General features: G+C 44.9%; 1 protein-coding gene across 1 annotated transcript in view; it reads right to left on the bottom strand.

Annotated features, from left to right (window-relative positions):
- Positions 1 to 573: 573 nt before the first annotated feature.
- The window catches only part of LOC143009922 (ephrin type-A receptor 6-like), a 110,331-nt gene continuing 89,484 nt past the window's right edge, over positions 574 to 21,420 (bottom strand). The window contains exons 5-16 of the mRNA XM_076162025.1: positions 17,782 to 17,906; positions 17,102 to 17,264; positions 14,236 to 14,344; positions 11,622 to 11,692; positions 9,353 to 9,478; positions 8,668 to 8,853; positions 5,705 to 5,766; positions 5,341 to 5,550; positions 5,088 to 5,237; positions 3,293 to 3,486; positions 3,041 to 3,190; positions 574 to 2,751 (exon numbers count right to left, since the gene is read on the bottom strand). Of these exons, the coding sequence (XP_076018140.1) occupies positions 2,577 to 2,751; positions 3,041 to 3,190; positions 3,293 to 3,486; positions 5,088 to 5,237; positions 5,341 to 5,550; positions 5,705 to 5,766; positions 8,668 to 8,853; positions 9,353 to 9,478; positions 11,622 to 11,692; positions 14,236 to 14,344; positions 17,102 to 17,264; positions 17,782 to 17,906 (1,721 nt within the window). The 3' untranslated portion in view covers positions 574 to 2,576. The remainder of the gene's footprint in view (positions 2,752 to 3,040; positions 3,191 to 3,292; positions 3,487 to 5,087; positions 5,238 to 5,340; positions 5,551 to 5,704; positions 5,767 to 8,667; positions 8,854 to 9,352; positions 9,479 to 11,621; positions 11,693 to 14,235; positions 14,345 to 17,101; positions 17,265 to 17,781; positions 17,907 to 21,420) is intronic.

Below are 21,420 nucleotides of genomic sequence, written 5' to 3'. Positions count from 1 at the left end.
GCACCAGTTGTTGCTTTAAGACAGAAAGAGTAAAAACTACACTTGAACAATATACATATTCTGAAAGAGGACATGTCTATGTCTATGTATGTGTTGTTTGTGAAGTCTCAAATTTGTGGAAGTTATTAAGAGTTGAACACATTTTTGAAGTTGAAATTTCCAGCAGCTGAATTTAGAGTGTGGAGCTGTCAGCCAATCAGCTTCAACTTACCTCCACTCGAACGGGAAGCAATACACACACATGGAGAAGGCTGAAAATTCTAAAAAAAATATTTAAAACTTGCGATATCTGAAAAAAAACTGGACGGGCGACTGAGAGCTTGAAGAGTGAAGGCCTGAAAAATGCTTGAATGGTTTCTCTGCCTTTACGTATGAAGGAGTTAGAGGGCCTGAAGCCATGAAGTGCCTGAACATTTTTTGAAGACATTTGAATAGGTTTTAATGGGGATTATCCATCTGAAAAATGCTAAATATTTTGGAGAATATGAAAGACATGAACACCAAAAGTTATCGCAATAATGTTGATGATTGCCGGAAGCAATCACAGCAATTAAATGAGCAGTCAAACACAAGAACTGTTTACCTTTATTTGCAAATAAATATTTGCTGTAACTGCCTCTTACAGTGTGCAAGATCTACAACATCTCTTTGGAAATTATAGAAAAATAAAATACAAGAATTGTAAGTATACTTGTACTTTGTACAAAAGAACGTTCTAACATTGCTCAGCAGTCGGACATGCTAAACAAACAGCATCGCATATTCTCCACGTTCTGTATAGGGGTGGGGAATGTGAGTGTGTGTGTGTTTGTGCGTGCATGTACTTAAGTGTGTGTCTGTTCCGTTCCTGGATATATAACTATGCTGCAACCGAAAGGCACAGAACTATAGATCCAGTTTGCACTATGTGCCAACAACTAACAAAAAAAGCCTGGAGTACAAAGTAATAGAACAGCTGGAGATGCGGTCGTTCTCTTGGATATGAAATGCTGCTTAAATTAATAACATCCTGCTAATCACATTCTGTACCATTAGAAAACCTTCAACAACAACTAAACTGTTTCTGTCTTACATGGTTAACAGGACTGTAAGGCAATCTGTGTGTGTATGCGTGTGTGTGTGTGCATGTGTGTGTGTGTTCCTGCTAATGTTAGAATACTTCGTGATGAGTTATGGTGCTGTTGTTTATGTTCCTCCTCTCTGTTTCTCCTCTGAGTTTTCTCCCTCCACGCTTTAGCTACTGCTGCCTTTGACCAGCTAACTAGTTACTTACTTCTTATTCACCACTGACTGAATGCTGATCATGAGACACTCTGACATCAACTACTGCAGATCCATTTCAGAACACATTTATGTACACTGGCTTCCTGTAGTGCCACTACACCCCCAAAACCTTTACATGATCACAATGAAAAGACACACGTACGTTTCTCTGAAATCTGTCAGCTGGATCGAACGAGTAGTTCAAACCAGTAAACAAACAATTTCAGCTCATTCTTAAGAACCACGTTAATCCACTTTAAATTTTCCAGACGAATCACAATGAACAATATCTTCTCTAAGAGGTTTTGTGATCATTCATACGCAAAGTGTGAAGGTTGTGTGCGTTCAGGTAATGTCTAACATTCACCATCAGCCAAACAAATCAGGCTAATCTGGTTTAAAAACTTTGAGAATAGAATTTTATGGTTTATAGGGATTTTAATCTGAAGGCAGCTGATCTCAGTCTGTAAACTGGGTATGTGACAGCATCAACACAGGTGGATGTGATGAGTGAACCTAATCTCTATGTCAATAAGACAATTCATAATCTCTCTGAGATACTGAGGTGACTGCATTAGACAGTATTGCTAATTTGGATAGAATTTTAAATAAATAAAACATCTTAAAGAAATCCAGATTTACTAGGGCTTTCACATACAGGACTGCACATAGATAGATATTAGGTTATGATAATAATTATTATTTTTCTATACACTTAAACATTCAAGAACTCCCCAAACCTTTCTGTCCTTTCTTCAAGTATTAGCATAAAAAGATTCCTTGGAGAGATTCATAATAAAGCGATGCAAATATTACCTTTGTGATAAATTATCAAACTCCAAAATAAAAACACTGAGGATATTTTTTTAAAAGGACAAACCCTCTTGATTGCACACCTGATAGCAGCTACGTGAGCACAGAATTCCGAGCGAGGAAAGTAAAAACGTAACAGCAATCGTATGTAGATTTAATGTCGGCAATCTACATTTCTAGATATTGTTGCTCCACACATAAAGGTACCGCCACCGCAAAAAGGCATTACATTCCTCTACGTGAGGGCTCGGGCCAGTCTGTAAGTCTACCGGCCTGTCTTTAATCGTCTGACAGAACCGAGTAAATGGAGGTAAAGTAGAAAAGAGTCTGGAAGGAGGGGCCGCTCTGCTCTGCTCTGCTGTGCCGCTCTGTCCACTGACCCCCTGGCCTGAGCCGGACCTCCTGTCTGTGTGTGAGGGGGGTACAAGACTCAGGCACAGGCTGTAGACTGTCTGTCCATCTGTCTGTCTGTCTGTCCACCCGTCTGTCTGTCCTACAATCTAGATTTCACTTAAGTCCGCTCCGTCCTTCTGTCCGGCCCAGCTTGTGTTGAAGCACGTCCTCATACATGGAAGCCCTTCTCCTGTTCGTGCAGGAGCTGAAGACGAAGGGTCTGTATGCTGCTGATAATCCGCCTCTGGTGGCCAATCAGCTCCACCCCGATACGCCTGACATCTCTAGGCCGAGAGGGGAAACACACACACACACACATACACACACGCGTACACACACAAACACACACACACACAGAAACACACATACACACACACACACACACACTTACTATAACTCAAATTCCTTTGCGCTGTACAATGACTCTACAAGAGCTGACACAGATATCACATATGAGCAGCATATTGTACTCTTCCATCCTTTGTTATCAAACACTGTACAAAGTGATGCTGCATTTGACAACAAAAGAAAAAACAGTTATTCCATATTAGAGATGCTTTTGCGAACTCACTCAATACTCATCCTGGCTACAGAATCCAACGTGTTGTAGCTGGCTGCCATGAAGTTGCTCTTGTACTGACTCATCTTTATGGAATCCAGCCAGTCACCAATGGAGATGAACATGGGGTAATCCATTACCTCCCCCGGAGACTCTGGTAAACTGACACAATCACGAGCCCAGTTAACGTTGGCTTCAGTTCAGCTCAATTTAACCCATTTTAGGCATAAAATGACACAGATTAAGCATGGTGCTGTGCTCTACCTCTGAATGTCCTCTACCAGCGGCAGCAGGCTGCTGGGGTTGCGGATCAGTTTATCCAGGAAGGAGACAACGTCGGTAAATTTGGGCCGATGATTTCTCTCCTTCTGCCAGCAGTGCAGCATCAGTTGGTGCAGGGCCACGGGGCAGCCCATCGGCGCCGGCAGCCTGTAACCTTCCTCGATGGACAGAATCACCTGCAGAAAGAACGACGTGAAGATGAATGGAGGTCGAACTTTTCCTTTCAAATACAAAAGGGAGCGTCACCAAACTGCATAACTATATTAATGCTCTTTGGATCATCTTGTTGGATCATCAATTTCCTGCATCGTGAAAGGGTTTAAAGTTAGCTTGAAATGTATCTGCACACATTTGATCTATTCATCTACAGTATACAACCATCTGAAGGTGTGTGTGTGGGAATAAGGGCCCCTTTGTTGCTCTATTGGGAGCTGTGGTACAATGTGAGACCATGTGAGATCTCAGCCCACTGAAACTGAGCATCAGGCCTTTGGAAAGCAATTCTAAGCAATTCCCAAAGTGCACAAATCCCTTCACCCAAACCCCGGGACCTTACTGTATGTGTGTGTGTGTGTGTGTGTGTGTGTGTGTGTGTGTGTAAAGCATTGTGGAGGATTATAGTGAATCTTTCACACTCAGTGAAGAGAGGGACGGCTCTACTGCCCCTCCAATCCCTGACCACAGCCCAGGGATCAGTGGGTTGCTCATCCAGAAACCTCAGCCCCTCCCCCACGCCCCCCACCCGACACAAACATCACAACCTGACCAAAGCCCACAAAACCTTGCCGGCCTTCGTCCTTTTTGGCAGATCTCACCAGGCTTTCTGTCAGGTTTAAAAGGCTAGTACGTGTTTCGAAATATATAAATAAATTGCCCCACCGGGGGCAGAGACGATGTTAAATGAGTATCGGAGGCTTTTGTGGCCTTTAAGTGAGAGGTTTGTGAGTTGAAGGTTCTACTGAAAAATGCTTCATCAGATACATTTCATCTGCCACGCTTCACTTGCTCTTTATGCGACGCACACTTTCACAGCAGCCTGAACAGACCCGGCTGCTGCTGTTGTGCCGCAGGCACTCAGAGACTGCAAAGATTATCTGCTGAACATCCGTTGGAGCAGCTAAGGGGTTAGGTACCTTTGCTCATGGGCACCTTGCACAATCACTCCCCCCCCCGCCCGGAGTGAGAGCCCCACAGTTTCATTTCTCTAACCTTTAACTACCCACATGCTGATGACGTCCTGCTGTCTCTGACCAATGTAGACTTTCCACTTTCCGTCCTCTAGCAATCACACTGAGATGCTCAACTTTAAGGCAAATCACTTTAAGGAATAGCTGACTGCAAAATACATGTGCTTGTTATCAATTTAGCTGATCCCACCCTAACTCAGTCCATACTTACATCTTAGAAACCAATTAAGTGGTTTTGAGATGCACAAAGGACAGTAACATTAAATTAACACCACATGCAGGATAATAATATTGTTATTTGCAACGTGGGTCCAAGTAATAAATATCCCCTCCATTATCTTCTCTCTATCTGGATTAAGCACACACAGATGTGTTATTAAGGATTTGTTTTACAGTTCTGGACAGCAGTGCGTGCTGTTGCATTTGTGCGGCCATCTGATGCACCTGTTCACCGAATTGCATTGGGATCCAGAATACCTCATCGCATACAAATCACACCTGTACCTCTTAACTGTTGGGTGGTGTAGTGTGTGGACTTTTAGGAGACATTAGAGAGGTTCCTAGGAGACAATGAGGACTGTAATACTCACGTCCTGGTTGGACATCTCCCAGTATGGCCGTTCCCCGTACGACATCACTTCCCACATGACGATACCGTAACTCCACCCATCGCTGGCCGAGGAGAACTTTCTGTATGAGATGGCCTCAGGAGCCGTCCATCGGATAGGGATCTTACCACCCTGTTCACACACAAACACACACAAACACGATACATTGTCATGCTAAAGACAAAGACGCAAGCACACACACACGTAGAAGTTACACTAGTATAAGTTAGTGTACCGTTGTTGTATAAGCTGCTTCCGGGTCGTCCTCCATGATTCTGGACAGGCCGAAGTCGGACACTTTGCACACCAGGTTGCTGTTGACCAGGATGTTTCGGGCAGCCAGGTCCCTGTGAACGTAGCCCATGTCTGACAGGTACTTCATGCCTGAGGCGATGCCACGCAACATGCCGACCAACTGGATGACGGTGAAGTGGCCGTCATGTTGCTGTTGAGGGAGAGCAGGAAACAGAGGGGAACAGATGAAATTAACCTGTCAGGGTTTCTACTATGACCCACGTCTACGTCCATGAGTAAACATGTTTTATATCAGCATTTATTTCAACAAACAAAACCTCATTCTGTTAAATGTTTCTTCTCACCCTCAGGAAGGAATCCAGCGATCCATTCTCCATGTATTCCACCACAATCATCACAGGCCGGCCTGCAAGCACACAAAGTTCAGGATTTTTTATTAGGGGATTATAGGGACATCTGCAACTTGGTGACTATAAAGTTATTTTTCCATATTGTATTATTTAAACAGCAAAGAAAAACACAAAGCCTGAGCTGTACCCCAGCCATGATTAAAAACATTATTTGGGAACAGGTGCAAGTATAATTTCTGTCTGCAAACGACACTGTTTCCCCACAGAGCGTCCCCGTGGTGTTACAGATTGAGTCTTAACAGTTGGGTGGCACTGAGCCAGGCACTGTAAACAACCTGAGCTGCTGGAAAGACGAAAATAAGTGATAACAAAGAACTTTTTGTGGGCGATGTAACACTGCATCACACTTCAGCTCGAGGAACACCCAGGGGAACACGAGGAGGAGGAAGCAGAGGAGGAGGAGGAGGATGGGGCAAAATCGCAAACTTCGTACTTTGAAAGTCAACGAGTTTAGAAAAAGCAACATTTCACTGGCAATGTTTCACTTCTGTAAAATGGCTCTGACGTTGACCTGCTGAAGCTCCCTTTGAGAAGAAAGGAAAGCCTCCATTACGTGTGTTCTAATAATACGGTTACACACACACGCACACACATGCAGGGCCGTGTTCAAGCATCTCAGCGAGCAAGAATTTAATGCCTGACATTTCAGAAGAGACAACAGACTTTACACCATAATATGTTCTAAAAGCCTCTTAATCATTAAATCTGCGTGTACATTTTTGGCATCATGTTTTCCCCCGTGAATCCAGCTAGAGGAGCAACAGGGAAACGGCTTGATCAAGCTCGTCTTTCTCGAGCTAATTGGAAACGATGCTTGCCTGTTTACCAGAGCCTAATGTGTCACCTGTTATTCAGCGCAGGTATAGCAGTCAGTCACAGCACAATACGCTCATAATTAGTCTCTGAAGAGCGGCAACAGATGGATGGAGTGAGAGACGCAGGAAGCAAAAGACGGAAAAAGATTGTTTGGAATGAGTGCTCTTTGTGATGACACTGCCAGATGCAAAATGGCCACCGATTGTGCAATTTTGTTTGTATAGTGTGTTATAATTTCACAGTGTACTGTGTGTGTGTGTGTGTGTGTGTGTGATTAAAACCCTGAGCTTGTCTTTGTCTCTTAGAATCTTATCTGAAACCATATTGAACAGATTTCACGGCATTCTAGTGGAACGTTAATGAATTTATAACACACTTTACACTTTTGACCCAGAAATTTGAACTATTCAGAGCTATTATACTTGGATACATTCTGATTGAGTTCAAATAGTTTATGGATTGTTTTTGACACATCCTGCTGACAGACAAACATAAAGGCAACCAAACACACAACTTGTGCAGTAGTCGTTATGATTGGAAATTAGATGGAAATTGGCCTGTGGATGGCGCTAGAGTGACAACAAAGAAAGGATGGAGAATCTTTATTCACTTAAAATTTTGCAGTCCTGTTATTGGCAGAGATATGATCTGATTTCAGTTATTGTTGATGTGATGTGAACGACCAATAAGCAGCTTGAATCCAGTGATGTCAGCGTGGTATGACTGCTTGAAAACTCTTATCAGTTGAATCGTGAGTCTGTGGGGGTCAGAGCCGAGTGTCCTCTACAGTCAGGAGCTCGGGGACGGGGTGGAGAGTCTTCAGGGGACACATTGATATTCACAGCCCTGTCGTCTTTATACCCCCTCTGTAAAAACAACCATATGTTGCGCTGGGTGAGCCCCATAAAACACAGCTCGTTAACAAGTCCACACACAGATGCGAACACGGTGTGTAGATGATAACACACACATTCCTACACTCAAAAAAAAGAAGGCAAGCTCTCATTGGTTTTATGTGAATTAGAATGAATACATTTCTGAACACAAAGCATGAACACGGACACAATCGCTCACACACATACACACACACGCGCTGGGCATACCTCACACACATACGCTCAGATTTTGACCACCTGAAGCTGAAACACCTGGTGAACACAGAGAAAGTCACAAATCACATGAGGAGAGGAGCCTATCCTCACTTTTGTAAAAACAAAAGAAGTACAGTGATATTAGGATTAGATAGCTTGGTATTGCGTGACACTGAATGGTCATAACTCTTCCTCCGTTTTGTGTGTATATGGCCGCACAATTGTACTTTCATTAATATTCAGTCTCACTCATGATGTGACGCCAATCTGAACCTAAACTTAGCAAAGATCTCGAAACAAGACACAACACACTGAGAAGAAAGTGACAACTAGCAGGTATGACTCAGCAATGCTAGGTGCTTCGCGGCTAACGGTATGGTGCAGTGACAGGAAGCTGTTCCACAGCCGCCGCCTAAAGACAACTTTCTTTCCCAAAGTTCACAGGGCCGAAAACACTGTAAAGAGTTGTTCGGCAAACAGCGAGGATGAGCTGCTCACACGGAGAGAAACAGCAGGAGGTAAAATGTCCTCAGTGATGCTAATGTTGGTAAAGTAGTCAGAGAGGCAGTTTAGCACTAGAGGGGCGATAACAGCCTGTTACAGATCAGAGCCTAAACCATCAAAAGACCAACAAATCTAAATTTATGATGTGGCTGTGCCTTGTGGATACTAATTCCATCTCTGGTGACTAAATGGAAATGTTTTGTTTGTGTTTGCTAACGGCCCGCAGCCAAAGATCCATTTAGCACACACATCACAAGTGGCTCTGAGAGGCTGGTTGACCCGCGTTGGTTGTGGCAGGCGCACACGCACACACATGCACACACACAGACACACAGACGCAGACACAGACACACACACACTGACTGCAGTTCTCGCTCCTGTTTACGGCTGAAGTTTGACTGCTGAATGTAACAGAAAAGGGGAAAGAAAACAATCACAAATGACCAAATATTGACAACTGATCGACTCCTGATCGACTCATCTTACTTTTGGTAACCACGCCCTCCAGCCTGATGATGTTCGGGTGGTCGAACTGGCCCATGATGGAGGCCTCTCGCAGGAAGTCGCTCCTCTGCCGCTCCACGTAGCCGCCCTTCAGCGTCTTTATCGCCACGGAGATCTCCTTCTTCCCCGGTGTTCTCAGGCGGCCGCTGCACACCTCGCCAAACTCACCTGGTACACCCACACACACACCCACACACACCCACTATGAAGAACCTCTTCCAACATTTGGCATCTTTATCCCACACCACCAGGTATCTCAGTCTGCCACCTGGGGGCAGTGTTGCGGTTCAGATTTAAGCTGCGGCTCGATTGTCTCTTGATTAGTTCAACTGTGTACAATTTTGTCACCGTGCAGTCTGAAAGAGTCCGGGATCTATTCTTAGACTGTCCTTTGTTCTCTAAACATGTTAAAGCTTTAATATTCCCAGAGTCTGAGCTGAGAAAATGACAGCGAGACAGCAGGAAATGGAAAATGAGTCCTCCTTATTGTATATGATAAGAGACAGCTCGCGGTAATTATATGGGGAATGAGAATATATCGTCTCCTATGGCACATTTAACACTGCTGTTTTTCTCAGCATCGTGAAATGATCCTCTTCCACCCACGGGCAAACCGCACCAAAGAGGATGTGTGTGTGTGTGTGTGCTGTTGTGTGTGTGTATATACCAGCTCCGATCACCCTCTCGATGCGGATGCGGCAGGGGTCGATCTCCTTGGTGAACTCGTGGACGGCCTGAGTGGGGTCTTCATAGGTGTCGGGGTCCACGTAAGTCTTTATCCCCGGGAACGGGACTGAGTGAGAGAGAGAGAGAGAGAGAGGGAAAGAGAGAGGGAGGGTTTTCACTGCCTGATCACAGATGCAGTCGACGATAATTAAAGTACGCCGAGGTTCTGTACATTTTTAGATTAGATTAGATTTGCTTCTTGTGTACGGCACATTAGAGAAAAATCTAATTAAACAATATATACAACCTATTTCCAGTACTCCTAATTTTAGTACTATAATTACCTCTATTTATGCTACAACAACTACGACTGCTTGTGCTTCTACTACCAGTGATAGTCCATTACAAATATTCTCAAAAAGACAGACAAGCATAACCTCACAACAAAATGTAAATGTAAAATTTGGTATTACTAATTGTGAAGAAATGCAGGAAATTAGTTATACCACACACACACACACACACACACACACACACACACACACACACACACACACATACACAGAAAGGGTGATATCTTATGTCCTTTAACAGGGGCAAGCGGCAGGTTACAGCCATGGCACTTCCTTCTGAAGTGCCGTCGAGCAAGCCACTTCCAGGTCTGTCAATGACCCTGAGACTTCCAGGTTGGTGGTAAAAACAGAAATCAGGGATTAACTCTGGTTGAGCAAAAACCACAATCAGGCGACTGATTGAACGATTTGAAGGACTGCAGACACACACACACACACACACACACTGACTCGAAACGTGTGTGAGAGTGTGTTTAATCTTGAATGAAGACTTTTTGTGTTCCAGCTCTTTAACCACCACCAAAGAAGTATTTAAAGCTTCCCTGCTGTCCTCCAATTGTTGTTTTGTCGTCTTTCTGGCTGAAACGTTTTCGTCTGAACAGTCACAGGCGGTTGAAGTTCCCACATATGGAACTCGGCTCTTTCCCGCCTGCTGCCTTTTGATGTGTGATTGATACCTTCATTAATTAGCTGTTGGACATGAGCGATCGGCAGATTGCTGAGTTTCCAACAACGCAGAATGTCTGAACATTACACAAGATTTTCTCCCAGCAGTTTTACCAAGCAGCCTCAAAAACGTCTCTGCAGCCATTTCAAACAGCTCCTTTGGCTCAGTCATACAGTTAGATGCTATAATTATCTTAATCATCGCTGTATGTTTACGTCGCCATGACAACGCCCAGCTTTCTGAGACTTCTTGAGCTCTTTTGCATCGATTATCGATACTTATTGCAGAAACTTTTCAACAGATTCAAAATATGTCTTGGTTTCTTCCGCCTTCTGTTGTCTCTTTCCGTCTCTGTCTCCCCCCCCCCCCCCCCCCATCTGCCTACGCACTTCTAATGGATTTATAACTCCTTTTTCTTCGTCCTCTAACTCGTCCTAGCTGACCTTGTCCTCATCTCTGTCCTTTTCCGTTTTCCCCCCCTTTGTTTCTCCTCCTGTCTCCTCCGTCTCTGGCTTGCTAAATCTCAATCTGCCTGTGTTTTCATGCCAGGAATGCATGCGTTTAAAAGAGAAAAAATGGGGCCGTAAAAAAAAAAAGCAGAGAGCCATTTATGTAATAGATAAATAAATAAACAAAGTAGGACATAAAATGAAACTTGAGGGGAGGTGAAGGCATTTACATAATATCATATCTGATCGTTTCCTTCTGCGTGTTTGCAATTTATAAACGCTTCACAGTTGGTGCTCTTCATTCTCTGCAGAGTTCAGGCATACATTTTAGGCACAGTAATGCATGGGGAATAATGCAGGAGCGCGCGCCTGTGTGTGTGTGTGTGTGTGTGTGTGTGTGTGTGTGAATGCTGACTGCACAGAGGAGAGCAGGTGGTTTGCCTCGCAGCCAATAACAGCAGGTCACAAAATCTGACACTTTGATTCTGCCTTGATTACACACACACACACACGCAGGCCCACGCACACACACACACACACACACACACACACACTTGAAACCTCATCACTGAAGAGTTGAGGCAGAATGTGATCCAAAAATGTATAAATAAAATCCAAACACATAAGTATGTTCAAGCTCAGTGTCGTCCACCCACATTACACTCAAAATTTGGCAGTTTGCGGCTGCACATGTCAGTTTGATTTTTTTGGCAAACACAAAAGCAGAACGTTAGATGGCCACGCCAAAGTAAAAGTCACATTTTTAACATAACAGTATGCAATAAGCCAGTTTAGATTTACCGTGTCCGTTCTGATAGTCGGTCCTCCTCTTCTCCTCTGAGCTCATCTTGGCCTTAAAGTACCACTGACACCTGCAAACACACGATGGATGACGCAGTTTAGATGAGCAGCCACATTTGAAGTGTGTAAATCGATCTGAATCTGAATTAAACTGTGATCACCACCATCTCATTCCATTATCATTTGTCCCCTCAGTCTCCCCCCTAATTTAACATCTGCTAATGTGATTTTGAGTGTTTAATTTCTGGAGGTGCTCTTCCCTCTACTTCTGTTGAAACATTTAACAAACATAACATTTGCTTGCTTACAGTTCCACCTTTCCTGTATTGAAAATACACAACAAAGCCACAACAGCTTCACTAATAAGTATCAAAGATTAAGTATAAGGAGATACTGAAAACATTGAGACCGTATTTCTTTACAGTGATCACTTATTCCATATCTGTAAAGCTTATAAATCCTTCGTCACGCTGTTTCAGCAAAATCCCGACAGACGGACCGATAGATTACATTTTCATCCGTAGATTTGTGATCGTAATTCAAATTGTCGTATCTTTTTTTTTTACGATCAGTGTTTGAAAAAGCATCTCGAGTAGCATTTGGTGAATTCAACCCATCAATTGTTTCTTATATCCCCTTTTGCACGACATCTCCTCATTCATTTACGACTCCGCCGACTAACAGAGCGTAAACATAAACAGACGCGTGATTTAGCGTCGAACGCTGTGAGTAAACAGGCGCATCGTATCAGTCACAGGAGCTCAAAATTTCACACTCCGCCGTGAAAAGGAGCGAGGACAGAAGAGACGGAACAAACGTGCGGTATTGATGTTTGTTTATATACGCAAAGTGTCCACTAATTCCCAGAGAGAAGGCAGCAGTCAAGTCCCGACAATGCACTTGTGTGTGCGAGCGTGAGTGTGTGTGTGTGAATCATGTGGTGCTGAGAGCGCCTAGAGACAGACACCATTAAGTTAGACAGAGAGAGAGAGAGGGAAGTGTGAAGAGCGTTTGAGAGTTTCTGCGAGAAAGAATGTGGGTGACTTGATCCGACTGGGTGCTACATAAAAATACAAAACCAGCCGAAAACAAAACACCGAGTCGAGCTCTTGACACCGCACTTGAGAGCCGTTGTGATTAAATTTACTTAGCAAGCGCTCCCAAACAAAGACAGGCTGTGCTCATGCCGCGTCCTCACCCACACCTTCACAGCTACTTATCCTTCAACACACTCAGTTTGGGGCGAGAGACCAGACTTCTGTTCCTTTCTTCATGTTGTTTGGGAACAAATTAAGGCAAGTAAGTGAAGCGATCAGTTGAATAGTCAGCGATGGAGGAACAGATAAACGTGTCCATAATCTCCAACCTTCTAACAAGGGGAAATAGGGGAGGTAAGGAGAGTATTTCAACCAAATCGTCCAGAAATACTCTAAAGGCCGTGAAAACATCCCCGAGGCAGCAGTAGAGAAAGTGTGTGTGGGCCCTTGTGTGTGTGGAGTCACTTTGAAGGCTTTAACATAATCGGGTTGCCTGATTCAGAGGAGGTGTCAGCCACCGTTTGCCAGGTTGGGGGGTTCAGGGGTTAGCACAGATGTGATGGCAGGTAACATGGGCGAGAGACAGGAGAGAGAGAGAGACGCCCGTTGACCTCTGCTGATGGGGTCAAGCTGTTCATTAAAGAAATGGTGGCATGTGCCTTTATCAGTCTCACCCAGAGCCGCCGTCTGATCCCGTTGATCCTCCCAGCCCTCACACACACACTTGGGCTTGCTGTTGTGAGGTTATTTACTTATGGCGCACACACACAACACACAGGAGATTGAAAGGATGAAAGGAAATGAGAGGAAGTGACATAACAGCTGAGTGAATCGCAGGTGGACGAATGGAGGAGAGAGAGACCACACACACACACACACACACACACACACACAGTAAACTAGGCTGCGTCATCAAAGGTGTTAGGAATTTCTCAAACACACGAGTTGAGAAGCTTTCAGGGTTCCTCTGATGTCTTTAAGTGGAAGGGATCGCACACACTCCTCCACACACTCATCACTTCATACTGATTTGAAAAGGTGCAATGTGATCACTTGCAACGGAGTATCGAAGGTAAACGCTGCACTTTTTAAGTCAAAGCTTTAACTGAAGAAGTCTGAGCAGTGAGAGAAAGTGATTAAAATGTGAAAAGGTGAAGAACAGATTAGTGTTTGTGAAGCAAAAACGCTCAAAGGAAGTGAAAGTTACAGCGGTACAACTGTGTGAGGGTCACTCAGCATGAAGTGACACACACTCCACTGCGTAGGATCTCAATTTCCTCTTCGACTGAGCTCATTCTGCAAGTCAGTATTGAATATGATACATTCAAGTTGCAGGCCGTGAAGCTTCTGGGTAAGGAACGCTCGGAACTCTGCCAGGAATAACTGGAAGTCCCCAAATCTTCCAGTTTGTTGTTTTATTGGGAGGAATTTCTTGGTAGACCTGTTTATTGAACTGACCCTTACTGGTTTAATTAATTAGTCGTGTAAATTGATTAATGATAAACAAAATGCTCACTCAGATGTTGCCTAAGTGCCCAAAACAATAAATGTGTGTACACCGCAAAGTTTCTTCTTACCTGCCGGTGATGAGGAGGAAGAGGGTGAGGATGATGAGGAGGGTGAAGCCGCCCACTGCCGCTGTGACGATGACCAGCACCTGTCCCTGGTCTGACGGCAGGTCAGAGGCTGGAAGGAGAGGAGAGGAGAACGGGAACGTTAGGGAGGAGAGAAGCGGAGAAGGGGGCCAAAACGAGGAGAAGAGGAGAGGAGCTGAAGGAGGTAAATAAGAAGAGGAAGAAGAAGACAGACGGGTTTCAATGATGTCACACACACTGTATAACCTCTCTCAGCCTGCGTGCGGCAGTGATTCATGTGCTGGGTGCTATTTAATTAATATTATTCACTCATGAAATTGTAATTTAGTCCATGATCATTTGGTTAAATTGCTCCCATTTGATATTCATGATTTTCTCTTTTCTCTGTCTTGTCACCAGGCTAACGAATCCCAGATAATTGAAAGATGATTGCTATTACCAAACTTATTTCTATAATATTTCATGCTTAATGAATATGAATTGGAGATCAGGATGAGTGGTCGCCAGTCTGATGAGGGAGGCTCATGTGGGTTTATGATACCGTGTGTGTGTGTGCATGTGCGTTTGTGTGTTTCAGCATGTGAAAGGGTATATGAGTGACCCAGCATGTGAGTGTGCTTTTACCCGTGTGTGTGTGAGTGTGTTGACAGAAGTAATTACAGGCCACTCAGAGGCAGAGTGAAAGTATTAGAGGCTAAATCTCAGACAAAATTGTCCCGGTGATCAGCTTCACACTTCACAAGGCTTCACAACCACTAACTAAGCAGATGTTGGACTGGCACTGCTGTAATGGCACTTGGTGTGTGTGTGTGTGTGTGTGTGTGTGTGTGTGTGAAGTGGAAATGAAGACTGATGGATGTAAGGTGAGGGATGAGGGAAGGGATGAAGGAGGATAAAGAGGAGAGAGAGAGAGAGCAGAGAGGTGGAAGTGACAAATTCACAGTGAGATGGAAAAATGAACGACTGAGAGTGATGGACACGCAGACAGACAGACAGACAGACAGACAGACACAGCACCCTCTCCCTCTCCCTCTCTCTCTCTCTGATGAAAGGCCTGGCAGTACAAAGGCTTGGCCAGGCTTCCTCTGATCCGCAGATAAAGCTCGGCTCTCCAGCTTTGGAGAGGAGGGAGAGCCGCTGTGAAGCCAAATCACCTCCAACAATACCCGACCCGACATAAAAGGGCAGCTGGACCTTTGTGTTTCACAAGTCGAGTCAGAATAAAAGCCACTCACTCAAATACACACACACACACACACACACACACACACACACACAGCGACAAAAAAACAACAACACCGATACAAAACATCAGGCCTGCATTGTCACACTCCCCCTGTTGATTGTATTCATTGATTCGATTACCACTGCAGCAGGTATCCTGACATTTAAGGGGTTTGGGGTCAGTGAATGCAACCTATACGGGCCAGGGTACACAAACACATCATCACTCTGAAAATGGAGCAAACCAAGCGAATTAGGGGAGGGAAGAAATCTGCTGCGGCAAATCCACTGAGCAAAAAAATGTCAATAATATAAATATGATCTGGTATAAAAGAGCCAGAACATTATTTTAGCTTTTTAGGACATTTGTCTTATTTTAAAAGTACAAATTCCTCTTTTGGGGGGAGCAGTAGTCCAACAAGGAGCTGCAGTGTTGGTACACAAGATCAGATCAGGGTCAACAAGGTCAACCTGGGGTCATTAGTAGCTCAGTCCATAGTTAGTTTGGGAACGGGAGGGTCGCCGGTTCAAGTCACTGTATAGACCAAGAAGGTGGACTGGCATCTGGAGAGTTGCCAGTTTGCCTCCAGGGCACTGCCCAGGTGCCCTTGAGCAAGGCACAAACCCCCAACCGCTCCAGGGGCGCCGTATCATCGCTCCCTCTGTAAGAATGGGTACGTTGTTTGTTGTGTTGTTTGTTGTGACAGCATGTGATTGCATGAATTTGATCAATAAAGTATCTAAAATCTTAAATCAACCTTAGATGGGCCCTGTTTGTAAATCTCATGAGATGTTGATGGATTTAAGATTGTGTGTTTGTCAGTGTGTTTGTGAGGATACAGTGAGTCTACATGAGGTGAAGGCAAGGGGAGGAAGTTTGGCAGATTGTATTGGAGCAGCTATTTCCACTCCACAAGACTGAAAAAAAACACAAATGAAGACACCAATTAGGAGCGAGGAGGGGTAAAAAAAATCAGGAAAATAATTAGGGAAAAAGCTGGAAAAATAACGCTGTGGGACATGTCACGCCAGCTGAAATTCCGCTCGCGGTGTTCCTATTTTGAGCCGACGTGCAGGTTTATTATTTGCTGCCGTTCCCTGGCTGCTGAAGCCCTGAGCGCTGCTGCAGGCAACGTGAACTTCCCCTGACCCCCAAACCGCAGCTTGGCGCTCACATCTTCTTACGTGCAAATGTGTTGTTCACGGCGGAGTAAAATCGGAATAAATGTTGTGATTAAACACAGAGAATGAACCGAGCGCACTAAAGAGGCTCCATTGAAAAAGCTTTATTAATTCCCCAACAGCCTATTCTTAACATTAAAGTTGCAGGAGGCAAACATTTGATTCTTTTTTAGCTGTTACTGTGTGATTTGAGTGGAGGAATGGAGACTGGTGGGAAGATTTGGTGGAAACACAGGCAAGAGACAGCTTGCTGGAGCGTCAATCTCCATTTCCACATGTCAGAAGTAAACAGAAGTAGTTTGTTTGGAAGCTTAAAGAGAGTCTCAGTCGCTCGATGTAAGATATAATAATAAACGATCAGACTGCTGCGTGAACACGAAGAAGCTTTTAAAGACAGACAAGACAAACACGGAGACGGGATGAAGACTTCAGGTATACTCACACTCTCCCGTGGTTTCGTATTCGTATTTGGGCGAGTAGGAGCTGTATCCAACCGGCGTGCGGGTGCGGACGCTGAAGACGTACCAGGTCGCCGGTTTCAAGCCCGATATGATCACACTGGGAGCTTTAGTGTGTGTGGACGAGTAGCTCATCTGCTCGTGCTCCTGTAGAGTGTGTGAGTGTGTGTGTTTGTGTGTGGGGTAGACAGAAAAGGATGTAAATCCACAAACAAATCAAATTGACAACAAGACCAGACTGTGTAAATCCTACCGTGAGTGTTTCCTGAAGTGGAAAAGCCTCTGATACAGCAATGAGTAATTTAATCATAACTTAAATAAGCACTGTATCCATATTTTTACAACACTGAACTCATTAATTTAGTTAATTAAGTAGGATTTTTTAATTTGGAGAGCTTTACGATAAGCCCCAGCCTTCAGTTTGTTTGGCTTTCTCGCTCCTTCCCCTATTATTCTGACAGCAGAATGAATTACAGGTGTGAGCGGCTCTAATCCCAGGTCGACACTGCTGGGTCTGGATCTTTAATCACTGACTGAGTCACCGGGCCGAAGATTAAACACACGGGCGCCGCACAAACGAAGGAGCTTTGACAACTTTAACGCGACCGTTTAACTCTCCAGTACCATGAATGGATTTGTGAGCGAAGGTCAGAGGTCACTGTACCTTCTCGTAGTATTTGATCTCATAGTCCAGGACGGGCAGCGTGGTCTGTTCCGGCTGCTGCCAGGAGAGGGCGATACTGCTGGGAGAAGCCCAGTCCTTCTTCAGGGCGCCCACCATGGAAGGACCTGGAACGAAAGGAAAGAGACACACGCAAACGTCAGTCACAGGAAGTCCATTAAGGGACATTTCACACATTTGGCTGTCTGCCGGCCAGCGCAAAAGGCTCATATGTGCGTCACTCCAGTCCAAAACTCTGCAGTAAACACTTTAATCTAATCAAAGACAACAGCCAGCTCAGTATACAATCCAGTAAACACTTCATGATTCATTACAGCTCAGATATTATGCATGGGCGTGATGCTCGCAGGGAAATATGAGCTTAACCAGGAGATGATTTTGCGGCTCTGAGGGTTTGAGGCTCTTTTGATATCAGTTGACACACCATAACACCATAATAAGTTGCCTCTGTCATATATGAATTAATGATCATTAGATATCTCAGGTTACAGCCTAATTAATCCTGACACTCAATCTTTCTGAAGCTCATCTCTGGTGTTTTGTTCTTCATCACTGGCGCCCTCAGCGTTGACGTTGTGTTTAGCCGCCGTCAGCGTGATGTTTGGAGGGAACAAATGAATTAACATCCAGGCTGATTACACTGACAAGACTAACGATGGTTTCCGACCTCCATAAAACTCAAATGTACACAAACATTGCACTTTTCCCCGAGTAGAATTACCAGCTGTCGCCCTTTGACCTCAATATTGCCAGATTTGCCTTTTTAAAGACGGAAAGCTGATCCCACCTGTCACGTCTACCTCCACAATCCGTCAAACTTCATCTGTTTGAAGCGGCAGATGTTGTGGCAGCTCTTCGTCTTCCAGATCAACCAGTTTCAGCTCTAAAGCGGTCTCTGTATATCTTACCGTATATATTTTCCCAGAATAAACCGCATTAGCTTTGCCGTATAATTTTCTGCTGGGTAAATAATTGCCCGCTCCCAAGAGAGGTCAGCAGATGTAGCCGCCCCGAGAGCCATTATTATATATTATATCACCTGACGATAAAGCAACAGCTGACTCATTATAAGGCTGTAAAACTCTAGGCCTGATTTCCTCCCCGTGTGTTTTTTTGGCCAGCGTTCATTTATTCCGCAGCGGCTCGGCTGGATGGAGGCTGGGTGTTAGGTCGGTGTTAGTGGGCGGAGGCCAGGGGGGCTCAGGGGGAGGATGGGGGGGTTCGGGGGGTTTTGGCGCGTCGGCTGCAGGGGCTCGAGCTTGTTAACCCGGGAGCTGCGAGACCCGCTGCTCCCAATCTGACAGGAGGAGCAGAGAGTCACCCCTCACCCCTCTCTGCCGCCGCTCCTCTTCCTCCCTCTCCTCCTCCTCCTCTTCCATTCCCTCCCCATCAGGCGGCTTTATCGGCTCTCACACGACTTTAAGCCTCTGCTCTCTGCTCCCGACTCTCCAGATCCTCTCGCATGGGATTTCTTATTTTTTTTTTCTAGTTTGCAGTTTGTTGGCTGAAGGAGATATACAGCTGAAGCCTCAGAGGGAGATGAAGAGCGTGTGAGCCAGACAACAGAGAAATTCCAACGCACTATGGTGGCAAATGCGATTCTGTTCTATTTTAGTCCATTGTGCAGACACAAATATGGTAGAATATTGCAGGTACACAATATCTACACATTATAAAATTAGATCTAAAACAAAAGACATAAAAATGTACAGAGTGTGAGGTTATGGAATTGCGTCACGACAACAACGTGCAGTTAATCATGCAGCCATCACAGGTCAGCAGTTTTAACTGGATCCATGTCAAAGCAGCGCAGAGGCCGCTGAAATAAAGCTGTGTGTGTGTGGGTGTGTGTCTGTGTAAATATAGTATACGTGTACACTTTTCCATTAAATCATTAATCCATTCCGGCGCTTGGCTTCTCCTTAATAACACCAGGGTATAATAGTGTGTGTGTGTGCGTGTGTGTGTGTGTGTGTGGGCAGTCTGAAATGTTAACTAGAAGAGAAAAACATAATATCATGCGTGATTGAAAAAGCTAATAATATTAACATAGTCATCAAGTTTAAAGGGCAGGGTGTGTGTGTGTGTACATATGTGTGTATGTGTTTGTCTCAGCTGGAGTAGAATATAAAGGCTCGTTCTACCTGCAGCACAATAACCCAACACTGCTGACATCCTATTAGTGTTATTATTACGTATCGCTTCCCGTATGAGCGTTTCACTCAGACTGTGTGTGAGTGTGTGTGTCTTTGGTTCTTCTGCCTGCAGCGGCGGAGCAGATTCATCTCAGGGGGGGTTGTGGGGGTGTGTCTCTGATCCATCTCTATCTTATCTAATGAGCCACTCTGTGGAAGCTGCGAGGGTACAGGGTTTCCCACGCCGCCTGTGCCTGCTGGGTGTAACTGGGGCGGCGCGTGGCGACGCAGGCGGAGGCAGCAAACCAAGACACACTGATGTGGTCGGCATCTGCTGTGAGCATATTGGCCCCTGATAGGGAAGAGCAAACACAACCTAAATACGATCTTTCCCTCCGACTCACAGATTAAAATCAGCCTCCCACTGCAAAATGTTGCACTTGCACGCATAATCAGTGCAGACGGGGAGCAGCAACACACACACACACACACACACACACACACACACACACACACACACACACACACACACACACACACACACACACACACACACACACACACACACACACACACACACACACACAGGCATACAGAGAGAGCAACGGATTTGTGGCGAGGAGGGAGACCACCGCCTCACAGGCTAAGAATAACAGCCTGGTAGAGATGTTCTGGTTGAACTTGTACGTCAAAACAAAACACAGAAAATTCCTCTCCAAAACAAAGACAACAACAAAATCTGCAGCTGCTGTAATCGAGAGTTTGACTTGAAGGTTTAGTTAAAGGAAGAAGCCTGAGCGAGCCAGTTTGTTGGCTTCTGGACAAAGTTTATAATGATATTTATTGGAAATCAGATACACCATCAGGTCAGCGAAGCAGCCTACACCTCAGCTCGTATGATTACTCATTCATTCATCACGGAGCTGATCGATATCATCATTACCTGGCTGAGTATGAGCAACACTAAGCCTGAAACGATCCCGGGGAAGAGGGAGAGGAGCGCTACAGGCCACAGCGCTCTGCTTCTGTCTTGTAAAGAAGAAGAAGAAGAAGAAGAAGAAGAAGAAACACGCCTTTGACGGTTGTGGCGTACAGGTTTTATTACAGCTGCGGCGCGAAAATGTGCCGAAAGGAACTGCAGCGGAGCATCGGAAAGCCATTAGAAACACCAGTCAATTACGATGCCCAATGGATGGATTTTCCAGTCAAGCGTGGTTAAGCTCAATGTAAACTAATGGTGAGTCTTTAAATGAGCTTGACCTGCATATGATTTTAATTAGCTTTCCTGCCCTAAAGGCTTCCATTAACTGTTTAAAAAAAAATCAATAGAGCCTGTATTGATGCTGCGGGAGAGCTTAAACGACGTCCTCACACTCCACTGAGTCACAGCTGATAGAGAGACAGAAGGAGGGAGACACACAGACACAGACGCACACACTCTCTCGTTTACAGCAGTCATATTGATACGCTTTGATAGATCGACACA

Source organism: Genypterus blacodes, unplaced genomic scaffold (genome assembly GCF_046128005.1).
Source record: "Genypterus blacodes isolate CSIRO-AG114 ecotype Tasmania unplaced genomic scaffold, CSIRO-AGI_Gbla_v1 ptg000118l_1, whole genome shotgun sequence".
In the NCBI taxonomy this organism is placed as follows: Eukaryota; Metazoa; Chordata; class Actinopteri; order Ophidiiformes; family Ophidiidae; genus Genypterus; species Genypterus blacodes.
This window is presented reverse-complemented; position numbering and strand designations above follow the sequence as displayed.